The sequence below is a fragment of the Pangasianodon hypophthalmus genome, chromosome 18 (genome assembly GCF_027358585.1).
Source record: "Pangasianodon hypophthalmus isolate fPanHyp1 chromosome 18, fPanHyp1.pri, whole genome shotgun sequence".
In the NCBI taxonomy this organism is placed as follows: domain Eukaryota; kingdom Metazoa; phylum Chordata; class Actinopteri; order Siluriformes; family Pangasiidae; genus Pangasianodon; species Pangasianodon hypophthalmus.
The window spans coordinates 4,214,834-4,228,911 of NC_069727.1; the positions used below are offsets into that span (position 1 = coordinate 4,214,834).

The following is a 14,078-nucleotide window of genomic DNA, read 5'->3' on the forward strand; positions in this document are numbered from 1 at the left end:
CCTGCCCTCCTCATGATTGGCTCACTGGATAACTGTATAAATGAGCATACAGTAACATAGACAGTGAGTGTATACAAGAACTCTTAAATCTTGCATCACAACCCTGTTGAATTGTGATTCTGATTGGTCAGAATGTGTTGATTAATTTTCTATATCTTAGAAAAACAATATGGCAAACATGTGCTGGCGTGTTAACTTATTCATTTATTAAATTATTCCTGAAATTTCCAATCATCAAGATGTACTAAAAGCACTTTATTTATATTTATGTATATGCTTATATATACTTACATACAGATTTATATAGAAAGTATAAATTGCAGCTAAATTAGTTAACATTATATATTATACTTGTTTTTTTTAGTTATTGAGTTTTAGATTATGCATTTTTATTATTTATATCAAGTGACCAATTAGGAAACAATAACCAAGGCAAATCACAGCTTTATTTTACACACTAATTTATATTAATATTTCAATGTTTCTATAGTATCAGCTAATTCAAAAGTTTGAATTAGTCACATAATTGAAGCTTAATAATGAACTGATTTTTAAAATGTGTAGTTTAACAAAGAAAAACGTATAATTGTTGATACTGATAACATTTCACAGACATTCTACAATATTTAGTGTAACTATAAATGGATAAAACAAATGAATACTCTGTAATAATAATTAAAAAAAATTGTTGGCAAATTGCTGTGGTGTAAGAAGAATAACACACAGTAACTCGGCTTCGTGTCCGGCCGCATCACACCACCTCCATCATTGATTATTTTCCTACATCAGCTCACATTAAGTTTATTCTATACTTAGCCTCAAATATTTTTTCCAGAAAAGTTTCAGCTATTGAGGTGTTTGAAAGTAAATAAGGAAAAAGAGTTTGTGTTCACATTTCTAACCACAACCTGAAGAACTCCGTCTCAATGGGACCACTTTTCTCTTTCCAACCTCGAGGTGAACACAAGAGGCATTTGTTCAACACGAGCACCACAAAATAAATATAGCACACACTAGATCAATGGCTTGCTCTAATCTCAGTCAACACCGAGGAAAACGAGATGGGGGGAAAAAAAAAGAAAGAGACAGAATGAGAATGCAAAAGGCAGAATATCGAGAGAGTGGAGAGATTCTGTATGTGTGTGTGTGTGTGTGTGTGTGTGTGTGTGTGTGTGTAAAGCTGTTATTACAGATGACAATTATTGCTACCTGATAAACAGCCTCAGTTGGACCATCAGTGAGCGGTAAACAAATTGCATGCCTCCAATCAGGGCAGCTTATTGCTGATTGGGATTGAGGAGGAGGCTAACACATCCTCAAGGATCAGTCCAACACAGCGCTGAGATCAGACTCACCAGCTGTATCGAGAAGCATGTGATCAAAACACCTTCTACTGAGTTATCCAATCAGTCAGGAAGTGGTTTACTCTGAACCAGCCGAGCTATATATATATATATGTTATTGTTTGGGGTGGAAGAGCTGCATGTGTGGTATGTGTTTCTACAATGAACAAATGAAACGAGATATCCTGAGGTAGTCAGCAACGATGCCTGCTAGAGGTGTAATGATGCAGTGTGTCATTATCGTATTGTTCAATATGAGGCTCTCGATTTCCAAGTGACTATGACTACTTATCACGAAATACTGCTTACACTATGTAAGGTGTAAAACATTTACACTTAATCAAGCCCACACTGTCTACACTGAAAAAGTCACTTCTACTTTATCTCAAAACATGCTTGTCCTACGCATGCTGCTCTCACGTGTGAATATACTAGCATATTAGCCAGCACCAATATCGTTGCACCAGACCACTAGGTATAGTACAGAGTGCAGGATTCACAAACAAGTTTGAGCTGCGTGACTTCAGACGCCCCCTTGAGAGTCAACAGCAGGGTTGCAAGGGTTTTTTGCAGTTTCTACGCCAAATAGGGATCGTGTCGATGTGGAAAAAATAACGTCGGTTTCAAGTCTTTTTTTTTTTTTTTGAGATGTAGTTGGGTGAAATTTTGCTGAGACCTGGCAACCCTGCATGCCAGTGAAAACCTGGTCACAGAGCTAATGTTTAATCATGTTAGTCATGTTTTGTTCCATTCTAATACAGTTTTTTTTCTCATTATACGCTGCTGAGAGTCTGAATGGATCACGTAAACACTGTGCCATAATTAAATTTCAATATTAGGACTTTTATAATGTTGATTGTTTTAATCAGTTGAAATGGAAACCTAAAACACATATTCAGGCAGTGATTATTTTGCTGTGAAAATGTATTGTATCGAGACACTACTGTATCAAATCAAATTTAAATTTTGTATTTTGTTACACCCCAAGTTCCTGCATCCTTGTTTTCAAGATCCTTAATCCTTAAACTTCTTTCCTTGGTGCAAAGTGGAACAGCATCACAACACCAGTCCAAACAAAACTTGCTTAACAGATTTTTATGTGTGATGTTTCATTCATAACCTCCAAATGAATTGAAAGGGAGGGCATATCTCAGCAAAGCTTCTATGCCTTGACACCACACATGACCTAAAGTCAACAAACAAGATCTGAGTTCATGTTCAAACAATGAAGCAGTGAGGTGTTTTTTTTTTTTTTTTTTTTTTTTTTTTTTTTTTTATTTAAACAAAGGGGTATAATCTACCATTTCAAATACATCTGTGTACATGTGGATGGGGCCTTAGTAATATGAGGCCACTTCATATTGCTGGAGACAGAAAATATGACGTTTCATTTCAAGTTTAGATAGGAAGTGTAGGATTGCTGAGCTCCCTCTGTCTGGAGCAGATGTTCTGCAGATGCAGATGAGCGCTTCCTGATAAAGTTTAGTCACATCAGCAAGGTGTGACTTGGCCTTGTGCCACCTCCTGCCTCAGACTCCTTTTTGTCCAGAGAGCAAAACAGGCTATCGAAAATAAATATCCAGATCTATCTCCTGAGCTATTCACCTCAGATATTTGTCCTTTAACTCTCCACTTTAACCCCCACCTCAAAGTGCTCAGGAGTACCCTGAACCCAGCGAATATTTCCTCGTAGAGCTGCAATCAGTCCGGTACCACGTCTGTGCTGGTCGTAATCACAGGTGATCACGGATGCAGGAGAGGGGAGAGAGATTACGGTGAGCCACACAGTCACCCCCTTTTTCAAAATGCCAACCTCAGTCAGGGCAAGAGGCTTTAAATACCACTCAAATGTCAGCAGGAGGCCCCACACAAGTCAAACTAAATTACCTCCTACCTGCTCCAGCTCCCCCTCGCTGCACTCACTACAGCAGGTGTGCGTGTGTGTGTGTGTGTGTGTGTGTGTGTGTGTGTGTGTGTGTGTGTGTGTGTGTGTGTGCGCGTGCACGCTAGTGGGAGTTCAGTCACAAAAATAAATCCACACAGCCATGCAAGATAATCAAACAAGGCATGGAAAAACAAAAAAAGATGCCGACACACACACACGTCCTCCAGGGATGACTCCTGAGTATCACTGCTTTCTGATCAATATCCTGCAGCTTATATTTGCCTTTTTACTGTGGAGCGCAAACAAAATATCTGCTATAAAATGACACCTAAAACCCAAACACACACACACACACTCTCTCTCTCGCACACAGACACACACACACACACACACACACGCAGCAACAGTGATCGATCTGCAGGGAGAGATCCGATACTCCGATAAGTGTTTTTGGACTTCCCAATGTACTGAAGATACCGGGGGAAGAGCCAATATATTAGAGTGTAAAGTTCGGATGAGTGTGTGAAGTTGCCCAGAGGGAGTATCGAATAACTGCAAAGCTGGGCAAGTCCTTCTCCGGCCAACACACAATGTTAACTTCATGACGACGATCCATGATCTTCAACGCTTCTCTTGACTCCCAGAATTGCAAGGCAAATTGTTTTTCGACTGCATAATATTGATTTAATGTATAGCTTTTTTTTCACTGATGTAGCAAATGACGGGCATGTCACTGTCTAAAGCAAGCACTGATTCAAATAAAAACAGAATTGTATCAATTATAAATAAACACGCAAAATCCTGACATATACACACGTAAAAAAATAGTCCAGCTGGTAATCTCAGAGAGCCCTGAGCTATTATGGATGAATAATGGAGACCGTTATTGAAGACACGCCAAAGCTGAATTATACCATAGCGCTCTTGAAATCTCAATTCTGATTGGTCAAGAGGTGTTGATTTATTTTCTATAAGAGAAATCTATATTGTATATATGCGATCATTCTAATAAGACACACAGGAACTTTTTAACAGATATAAGAAACATGTGTAATTGTTGATATGGTGAAGTTTTCTGTAAGGAGACGTTTATTTACCATTTAGGTAAGGAGTCTCCAGTGTGGGTCCAGAGAAGTTTACGCTTTCGTTTCACAGAAACATGACAAGCTTTAAGCTGTTTTGTCTTATTAACTTAAATAGAGAGGCTGGTGAGGGCATGAGTGTTATTTTCCAACAAAATAAAAATATATATCATAAATATTGGAAAATTGCTGTGGTACAAGAGGAATATAACCCTTCAGGATGTGCCGTTATAGATTACATAATGCTAACAGTAATTCTGCTTTATCGCACCACCCTGTCATTGATTAATTTCCTACAACAGCACACCCCAATGTTTTATTCCTTACTTCATAACTGCTTAATGACCCGTCATCCATCAAAGCACCAGGAAGATGTGCATCAACACTTTATACTGGCATCAAGCTGGTAGAATGAACTTCATTCGGTCCAAACTGCTGAGTCACAGGCTGTCTACAAGCCAAGACCGAACACACACCACTTCACTAAGCACTTAAGCATTAAAGGTACACAACTTCTACTCCGTGTTCACTGCTGTACTAATCCCACACTCTCTAAGGTTTAGTTTAAGACTATTTAGACATTGGTCTATTTGTACTAGCATGAGGATATTTTTCCGATAGAGACTACAAAGCATTTCTGTACATAACTCTTCATAAAGACGTCTGACAGAAACAAGGACTGATAAAACTTCTTTATGCTACAGTCAAACTGAAACTTGACTGAAGGTGAAGTTAAGAACAAGGAAATAGAAATAGTTTTCATGGTCAAATATTTTCAAAGAGTCAAAATACAAAAAAATTCACTGCGTCAGTTTTGCTAAAAGCCTCACTATCTCTTGAAATCTGAGTTTGTACTGAACATGCCACAGGCAAATGTTATTACATCATAAAATATAAGAGCCAATCAGGTTCGATATGCAAATGCAGGTTAGCCAAAGGAAGTGGGGTATGTAGTGTTGGGGGTGTTTCTAATTTGAATATTCAGAGAATCTGAAGGTAAGGTCAATTCTCAAGGTAGGGTTGGGCTATATGATCATATAACATTGATATTGTGATAAATTATGTCAGTATATCGTAGATATCGTGATATCTTTTTATTATTTTTTTTAATAATTACAAACTATCTGGAAGCAGCTTAATCTTTAAAATTCAAAAATGTTTTGAATAATTTTTTCAGTGTTAACTGGTAGTTTATGACCAAACCTATATATCGTGTATCATAGAAATGATCGTAATATTTTTGTCATATCACTCACCCCAACTCGAAATACAGTGAAAAGATCAAATCTAGAACCCTTCAGGTTCTATGCAGAACCCTGTAGAAATGAGTTTAGGAAGTGAAGGGAGGTTTCTGCTCTTTTATTTATTTATTTATTTATTTATTTATTTTGTAGAGCTATCAATTCCAGAAACTTAATTTCCAATTTCAAAGATTGGTGAGGTTAAGAAAGCACTTTCTGAAACAATCAGAACAAACCTCTGGGTTGTTTTTTTTTTTGTTTTAAATGCAGCTAAATCTAACAAAGCCCATAAACACAGGGATTCCCGGCAGACGGTGCCAATGCCCACATAAGAGGAGGAAATAAATAAATGGAGCACAGCTCAAATCTAATTGCAAGCATTCTGACTACTGGGCAGTGCAGTCACGTTCCGGCTGGGCTGACCGTGGTTTGGTTACGTCTCCGTAATGCGCCGGTAACATGAGAGGGCATTAGTGGGGACAGATCGGATGATGGGGCAGATTGGAAAATTGAATGTAAAATTGAATGTGGAGGGAAGGGTAAATGGGCTCCTTCAACTGACGCTGTCAGAGGAATGCAAAATCAAGGCCGCTGCCTGGTAACATCATAACAACCAGGGAGGAAAAAATGATGAAAGGATGAATACTGTGTGTGTTGACATACCCAGGGTTTTTAAAAAAAAAAAAAAAAAAAAAAGACAAGGATATGTGTTTACTAAAGCCTACCTGAGCAAAGGCTGGAAGATGACGGTGATGTTCCTGGCTCCGGGCTTACACAGGAACTTGGTCTCTCCTCCTTCGATCAGGTTATCATCAGCTCCTCCTGCACAGGATGAAGAGGAACTGATTAGTGATCAATGTATTTCTGGAAAATTGTAGAAGTTCGCAAATAGGAGTCGATACAGAAACAAAGTCAGCTAATTAAAACGTCAACATGGAGTGTGTTATTCCACTTATACCAGAGTTTTGCCAACAATTACACTGTTTTATTTATTAATGAATGACATGGCATATATTTTAACAGTTATATAGTTATTTTTAATGTTGCGGAACGTCTGAGAGACAAGTTAATTCCTGTTCTCACTTACGTTATAGCTGCGATAAACAGCCGTTCCCTCACCAGCCACTCACTCACTCACTCACTCACTCACTCTCTCTCACACACACACACACACACACACACACACACACACACACACACAAAAGCGTAACCGAGACTCCTTCCGTAAATGTTAAATAAACGTCTCCTAACAAAAAAGTTCAAAACATTAACAATTATAAGAATTACTTTGTTTTTATTTTTTTATATTATAGCCGGAACTACAAAAAAAAAAAAAAAAAAAAGAAAAAAAAAAATGTATTCCTACTGACCAATCAAATTCGAGCATTCAACTGCGCTGTGGTATAAACCTTGATAATGGCTGGACATGAGGGGAAGAGAAACAATATTAATATTATTAACTGTTTAGGGTTTTCTTTCCCCCGTCTGTACGTGTATATCATCTCTGGAGAATGTTTACAGGTTGGCAAAGGCATTATAAATCAGGAATTTTGTCTTTTATGTGATTTATACTGATTATTCTTGAAAAACAGTACAACAATAAAGACCAGTATTTTACAGATGTAATAAACCAATTTATTCTATTCTGTGGTAGAGTTGAAATATTAAAAGTGGAAGTTTATTTATTCATTCTTTCATTCATTTATTTATTTACAATATGTCAGTAATATGTCATTATATTTGTATGGAAGATTCTGGAATTATGTCTTTGATACTGATGAATCATGCAAAATATGACCAGGGACACGAATAAATTTTAATCTAAACACAGAATTGCATGGAATCATAATATGTTATACACAATATGAAATTCTATATAAAACGTGTAGTCACATCATTCCTGCACTGATTGTGATAAACTAACATGAAGACAGAAAAGCTGTCCAATTAGACAGTCCCTCCACGATTTCAACATTTTTGCGCAGAACTTAACGCAAAATCAAGCAACTCTTCAATATTCGGAGGAGCTCGCAATTTTTCCAAATACAGCAGATTTTCCGCAGATTTGGGCCAAGGCATGCCATGTGACATCATCACAACACACATTCAGCCAAAGCCCTCTTCGCTTCACGTGCGTCGAACATGAGTACCGCTAAAAAGTCTCATTTACCAACAAGCATCACTGCGAAAGACGGTGCGAAACTCATCACTGCGAATTTCGTGCAATTGCAATTTCGCCAGTTGAAGTAGCTTTCCTCAAAAAAAACCCACAAATTTCTTTGCAAGTTGCATCACAGATTTCGGAAAAAAAAAGCCGCAGGCAAATCAAGCATTTTTGGCTGCAACAATCACAAAAAAATCTGTGAAATTCTGTACAGACTGATTAGAATGCTTAACCAAATAAATAAAACTCTCCATGTTAGCAAATTTATCCAGACAATGAGGTTCAGAAGAGTGTCCTGTGTGTGTGTGTGTGTGTGTGTGCGTGTGTGTGTGCGTGTGTGCGTGGCCCCGTGTGACCACTTGCGCAGCCCGCATTAACAGGGTTAATAAGAAAATCATGGCTGTGTAAGTCAGTCATCTAGACAGCGGGTTTAGAGAAACCAGCCAAGCTGCAGTGCTTATTACCTCCACTCATCCACACGATCAATATCATTGACTCGGAGGGGATCGCATGTGGTGTCAATAAAAAAAAAAAAATTCCCAACGACAGGGAGCGAGAGAGTTTGTGTATGGACCAGTGGCTCACTGGTTATAAATAACAACACCCTGTCGTCTCTCCTCACACTGTCAATGTTATTCACAACACCGAGGGGACTCATTTTAACCATGCTGCTCTGAAACACACACACACACACACACACACGTGCAAACACACGCACAAACTTTGGCCATAAAAAAAAAAAAAAAAAAAAAAAAAAAAAAAAAAAAATTAGGGGGGGGGGGACTTTTTTTAGTAAAAAAAAAAAAAAAAAATGATAAAAAGTAGTCAAAAGCTGAGTAAGAATAAGAAATTCATTTGTGAGGTTTAGATTAAATAAAAAAGAGGGTGGTTGCTATGGCAGTGCTATAGTTGCTATGGTATTCCATGTGGTTGGCAGGATGTTGCAGTTGCAACTCAGTTAGTAGCTGGTTGCTATTTCACCTGGTTGCTAGGGCCTTGCTATGTGGTCGCCATGGTATTCCAGGGGGTAGCTAGAGACTTGCTAGATGATTGTGATGTTATCCCTAAGTGGCTGCTTTCAGTTAGTAGCTGGTTGTAATGATATTACAAACTGGTTGCTAGGGTGTTGCCACATGGTTGCTATGTTATTCCAGATAGTGGCTCTGTTATACTAGCTGGTTGAAAGAAAGTTGCTAGGTGGTTGCTAGGGTGTTGCTATGTAGTTAATATGGTATTCCAGGGTGTAGCTACTGTATGTGGCTGCTATGTTATCCCCGTGGTTGATAGGATGTTGCTAAGTGGTTGCTATGGTATTCCAGGGTGTAGCTAGGGTGTAGCTATGCGGTAGTCAAGTGGTTGCTACTCAAGTAGTAGCTGGTTGTTATGATATTCCAACTTTTTGATAATGGGGGTTTCTCAGTGGTTCCTGGGGTGTTGCTAAGTGGTTACTATGGCATTCCAGGGTGCAGCTATGGCTGCTATGGTATTCCATGTGGTTTTGAGCTGTTTATTATTATTATTTTTAATATCTTAGCATATTATTTGACAATTTTATGAAACCTTACACATATGTAGAGTGCACAAACTTTTACATTCGCACTAGGTTGAATGTTGTGTGCATAAGATTTCAATCACCAGTGATGTTTCGTTAATGATCGACGCTGTGCATAATCATAAGTATATTATCGTAAGTATATTATCGTAAGGATATTACAGTCAGGTTATTGTATGTAGTGAAACACACGACCACCGGAGCTGGAATCCACAAAATCACTTCAGCATTCATATTCATATAAGAGCGTAAGGTACGAAGCTCCTTTTCATTCCCTGCTTCTTTTCTCATTTAAGCAAAGACAACAGAACCTTTATGCTTACTAAAAGCTTTCACACAGAATTTCTTTTATTGCTGCGGCTTCCGTGAAATTTATTTCTATAGAGACAATTCGAGCTGCTAAGTGGAAATGGAGCCCACGTCCAATTTTCCTTCCTCCTCCGCGCTTTCCTTCTTTTTCTCTCTGATGCCAATTCAATTAAGACTCAATTACGTCTCCTAAACAAAAGCTGCTGCCACACACCATCAGAGAGAGAGAGAGAGAAATAGTGAGAGAGAGACACAGAGTGAGAGAGGCAGCCACAGAGACAAAAAGACAGAGAGAGAGAGAGAGAGAAAGAAAGGAGAGAAGAGACACACAAAGTGAGAGAGATGGAGAAACAGAGAGAATCTGTCCTTGTTGTTTAGACACAGCTGGCTGCACACAGAGAGCAGGTTGCACCTGTACTGTAGCCAAGGAGTATTAGACACAGAGTTACACTTCCTAACCTCCCGTCCTAACTATAACCAAACTCAAAAACAATTCTATCCCAAGTTTGAACTTATTTGTTCTGACTTCAAAAAGCTGGAGAATGACACACGACTTCAGTATTTGTTTGGAGAAAAAAGAGACTGCATTTCACTAGCGGTATGTTACATCGATGCCTCCCACAAAAAGAGCGGAGAGTCAACCAAACAGTGATGCATGAACTCACACACACACACACACACACACACACACACACACACACACACACACACACACACACACGAACTCAGACACACGGACACGCGCACACACACACACCACTCATAGCCCATAGACTGTACTTTTATGTTTTGTCTGTTTTTTCTTCATCTTATCATTTGTTCTGTGTTCAGGCTTTATTCCTTGCCCACATAAATGCTTTGGCAATATATTGTACATCAGAGAGAGAGAGAGAGATAGATAGATTGACAGAGTCAGAGTGGGAAAAAGAGACAAAAGATAGAGACAGAAAGAGAAAAAGAGAGACAGAGAGAAGAAGAGAGATGGACAGACAGAGAGAGAGAGAGAAATATGTAAGACAGAGAGAGAAACAGACTTACAAACACAGAGAAGAGACAGCAAGACAGGGAGAGAGAAATTATGTAAACTAATCGTAAATCAAGCAATCATATATATAAAAGCGTGAAAGGAAAACAGCAGAAGAGTGATTCAGGATTTAAGCGTCTCTTTGAATTAATTTTAGTGGTGATGTGGGACAACCAGGGAAAGGTCAGGCAGTAAATTACACAGAGACACAGAGAGAGACAGAGCGGCCTGTGATTGGAGTAACAATGAAAGCACCTGCGTGGGTGAGACTCGCATTTCCAAAAGTTTCAGCAGACTAACACATTTGCAAACACATTTGCAATAAGTTCACCTCTGTCACACAACAAAACAATTGTTAACATTTGTCTGTGTGTTTGCATTTCTTGTCAACATGAGAAGCTTTGTTTGCTGGGCATTTGTGCACCTTCTGTGTAGTGTGTGTGTGTGTGTGTGTGTGTGTGTGTGTGTGTGTGTGTTAGAGCCTCTCCCCTGTGGCAGTGACTGATCTCGGATTAGAGGGGAGGGGTGTGTCTGCTGTGGGGGCTATCTGAGTGTGGAAATGAAGTGTACTGCACATAACACGGGCAAATCCAGCCCTCGCACGCTCGCCTCTTCCCGGCCCGCCCGCGTACAATCAAGCCAGCCAGTGACTTAGTGAAATTGCATTAGCCACACTTCCCCGGGTTTGATTAGAAACGGCTTGATCTGTGATGTATTCGGCCCTGCTACGATGGAGAGGAGAGAGAGAGAGAGAGAAACGGAGATGTGCGACGCCTTCAATAACACCAACCATCCCTGTGGACTTGGCTGCGTATGCTGTGTGTGTGCTTGTCTTTTCTTTCTTGTAGCTATACTGTGTGTGTGTGTGTGTGTGTGTGTATACACACCAGCATATACAGATAATGATACATCTGAGGTATAAACAGTGTGTGTTCATTTGGAGCATATAGAACATATGGCTCACACACACTTGGAGAAGAGAGTGTAAATATGCTTATGCTATATCTGTACCTGTTTAGTGCTCCAAATATCCGTATCTGTACCTGCATTCAGATTTACACTGCAATCAACTTAACTCAGAAGTGGGAAGTGGGATCTCTGAATTACTCATTCATTCCGTCAAAACCTCTATCTGTTCAAGCTACAAAGTGGGAAATAAACATGGGACACATTTGTTTACTCTTCACGCTGTGAGCGACCATTTTGACTGCTCAACTGAGGGTTGAAGAAACCGTCCAGGCTTTCCGAGTAGGAATTCCAAGTTGAGGACGTGTTTTCTTTCATATTTCTTAGCTGGATATCCGAAATTGCAAGTCACTACTTTTAGTCAAACACAGCATTAAACCTGAAGCTGGTGTGGCCTAAACCAGAATGAGTTAAACAAACTAGTAGCCTAATTTAAACCATCCTGCAACAGAGCTCAGTCATGTTAATGACTGTGGTCTCCTTTTGTACATCTTGACTGCTTGTGTGACTTTTTTTTATTATGTCCTGTGGAATTACAATCCTCTAGTCTCAACTCGATGCTCTGTGAACCTTTCTGATCAGCTTTCTTAAATAAAATAAAAATAAATAAATAAATAAATAAATGGGAATAGTCCATCTCCTGTTCATAACTGTATTCAGTTACATCCTAACACACACACACACACACACACACACACAGTCCTAGGCCTCCAGACTTTTTCCAGCATCTCCAGTGTGATGAACAACAGAGCTGGCACTTAAAAGGAAAAAGGCAATTTAGTGCATTCAGGCAACACACTCCACAACCCACAACCATCTGCCAAGTCTTCTCAGTGCCGCATAAAGGTCAACAGGTGTGCACATACAAAACAGTGTGTGTGTGTGTGTGTGTGTGTTTGTGTGTGTGCGCAAGCAGTCAGTGCTTTTGGGCAGAAACCCACTGCTCTAATAAGACCAGGCCAACTCAATAATTCATAGAGTCCCTGCCGTCTGGTTCCAATTCTGCTGCCATGTCTTCATGTATGATTGGCTCCTAATGAGCTACGTCTATTATTCAAATTAATTGGAAGGGATAATATTCCAGCCAGCGCCAGCAGACAGCTGAGGCCAAAGAGGGAACAGGTTGACAATTGCTGCAGAATGATAAATAAATAAATACAAATTAATATGTAAATGCAGCCAATCGAGGTGAATGAATTATTGAGCATGTAGCGCTCGACAATATGCCAGCACTTCAAATATGACAGAAATCAAAGAACACGCTCCATACAGAAGCTGTGCAGTACATCATTTGTTAATCATTATCACACTAATAACACAAAATATATTTGTTATTGCACTCTACGAGCATTACAGAAATAATAATATTGGTAAAATTGCAGCAGGTAAAACTTTATTTCCCCCCATTTTCTCCCCCAGTTTGGTCACCTGCCATTTCCCGGCTCTCCCCAGCTACCAACCGGGCACGGTGAGGGCTAGCACATGCTTCCTCTGAGACATATGAAGCCAGTCATGTACATCTTTTTGAACTGTTGCCCATGCTCCATCACAAAGCAGAGTAACACATTCAGAGGAAAGCGCTATCTGCCCTCTTCCTCATACATCAGTTCACAGATGGTCACGACTGGCTTGTGGAGAGTGAGCATGCCCCTCCCACCCAGACAGCATGGCCAATTTCTGCGACTCCGTACAAGTCCAGCAGTTCGCTATATTATGTTGCAAGGCATGTCACAATCAGAATGCGTAGCAATAGGGCTGGGTATCATTAGAGTAGCATACCAATCTGTTTTTTGATACGTTTGTTGTAAGTGTGACACACGACTGCAAGGGGGGAAAAAAAAAAGTGAGATGAAGCTGAGATGATTCACCACTCTCCTGTTTAAAAAAAACATACAAATAAAGTTTCACCTAGCGTCTGTGTCACTCTCATGATTACTATCTTTCACCATGTCTTCGTTTGACTCATTTCACAAAGCTAAATAAAAGCCTCCATTCCAAATCAAACACTTATTCCACTAAACACTGCTTTCTCTAATCAGCAATGGGCATCCACTGCAGTTAAACTGCTCTCAACAGCCCTTTGATTTGGGGTGTGTGTGTGTGTGTGTGTGTGTGTGTGTGTGTGTGTGTGTGTAGGTGGTCTATCTGTTTCACCCACCCAGGCAGCCACCACCGTCCTCCTCTCCCTCCATTCTTTCTCCCTACATCTCTCCCCTCCAATCACCCCAACACAGATTAAAGGTAAACATGCCTGTGACAGGCGCAATGACAGTCTCGGTGCTGATTAAAATTAGCACAGGCTGGGAAACACACACACACACACACACACACACACAAATCCCTTTTCTTCAGTACTTGATTAGGTGTGTGCCCTCTGTCAAATAACAGCAAAGACAACCCAACCTCCTATTTACATAGAAAACACCACAAAAGACTGAATAAACTGCTCCCTTTCATACTGTGAATAAGAAATAATGTGCTATTATTGCCATTTATTGGCATCCTGCATTAA

General features: G+C 39.7%; 1 protein-coding gene across 1 annotated transcript in view; it reads right to left on the minus strand.

Annotated features, from left to right (window-relative positions):
• The window catches only part of exoc4 (exocyst complex component 4), a 154,380-nt gene that overhangs the window by 82,977 nt on the left and 57,325 nt on the right, over positions 1–14,078 (minus strand). The window contains exon 10 of the mRNA XM_034313148.2: positions 6,277–6,373. Within this exon, the coding sequence (XP_034169039.2) occupies positions 6,277–6,373 (97 nt within the window). The remainder of the gene's footprint in view (positions 1–6,276; positions 6,374–14,078) is intronic.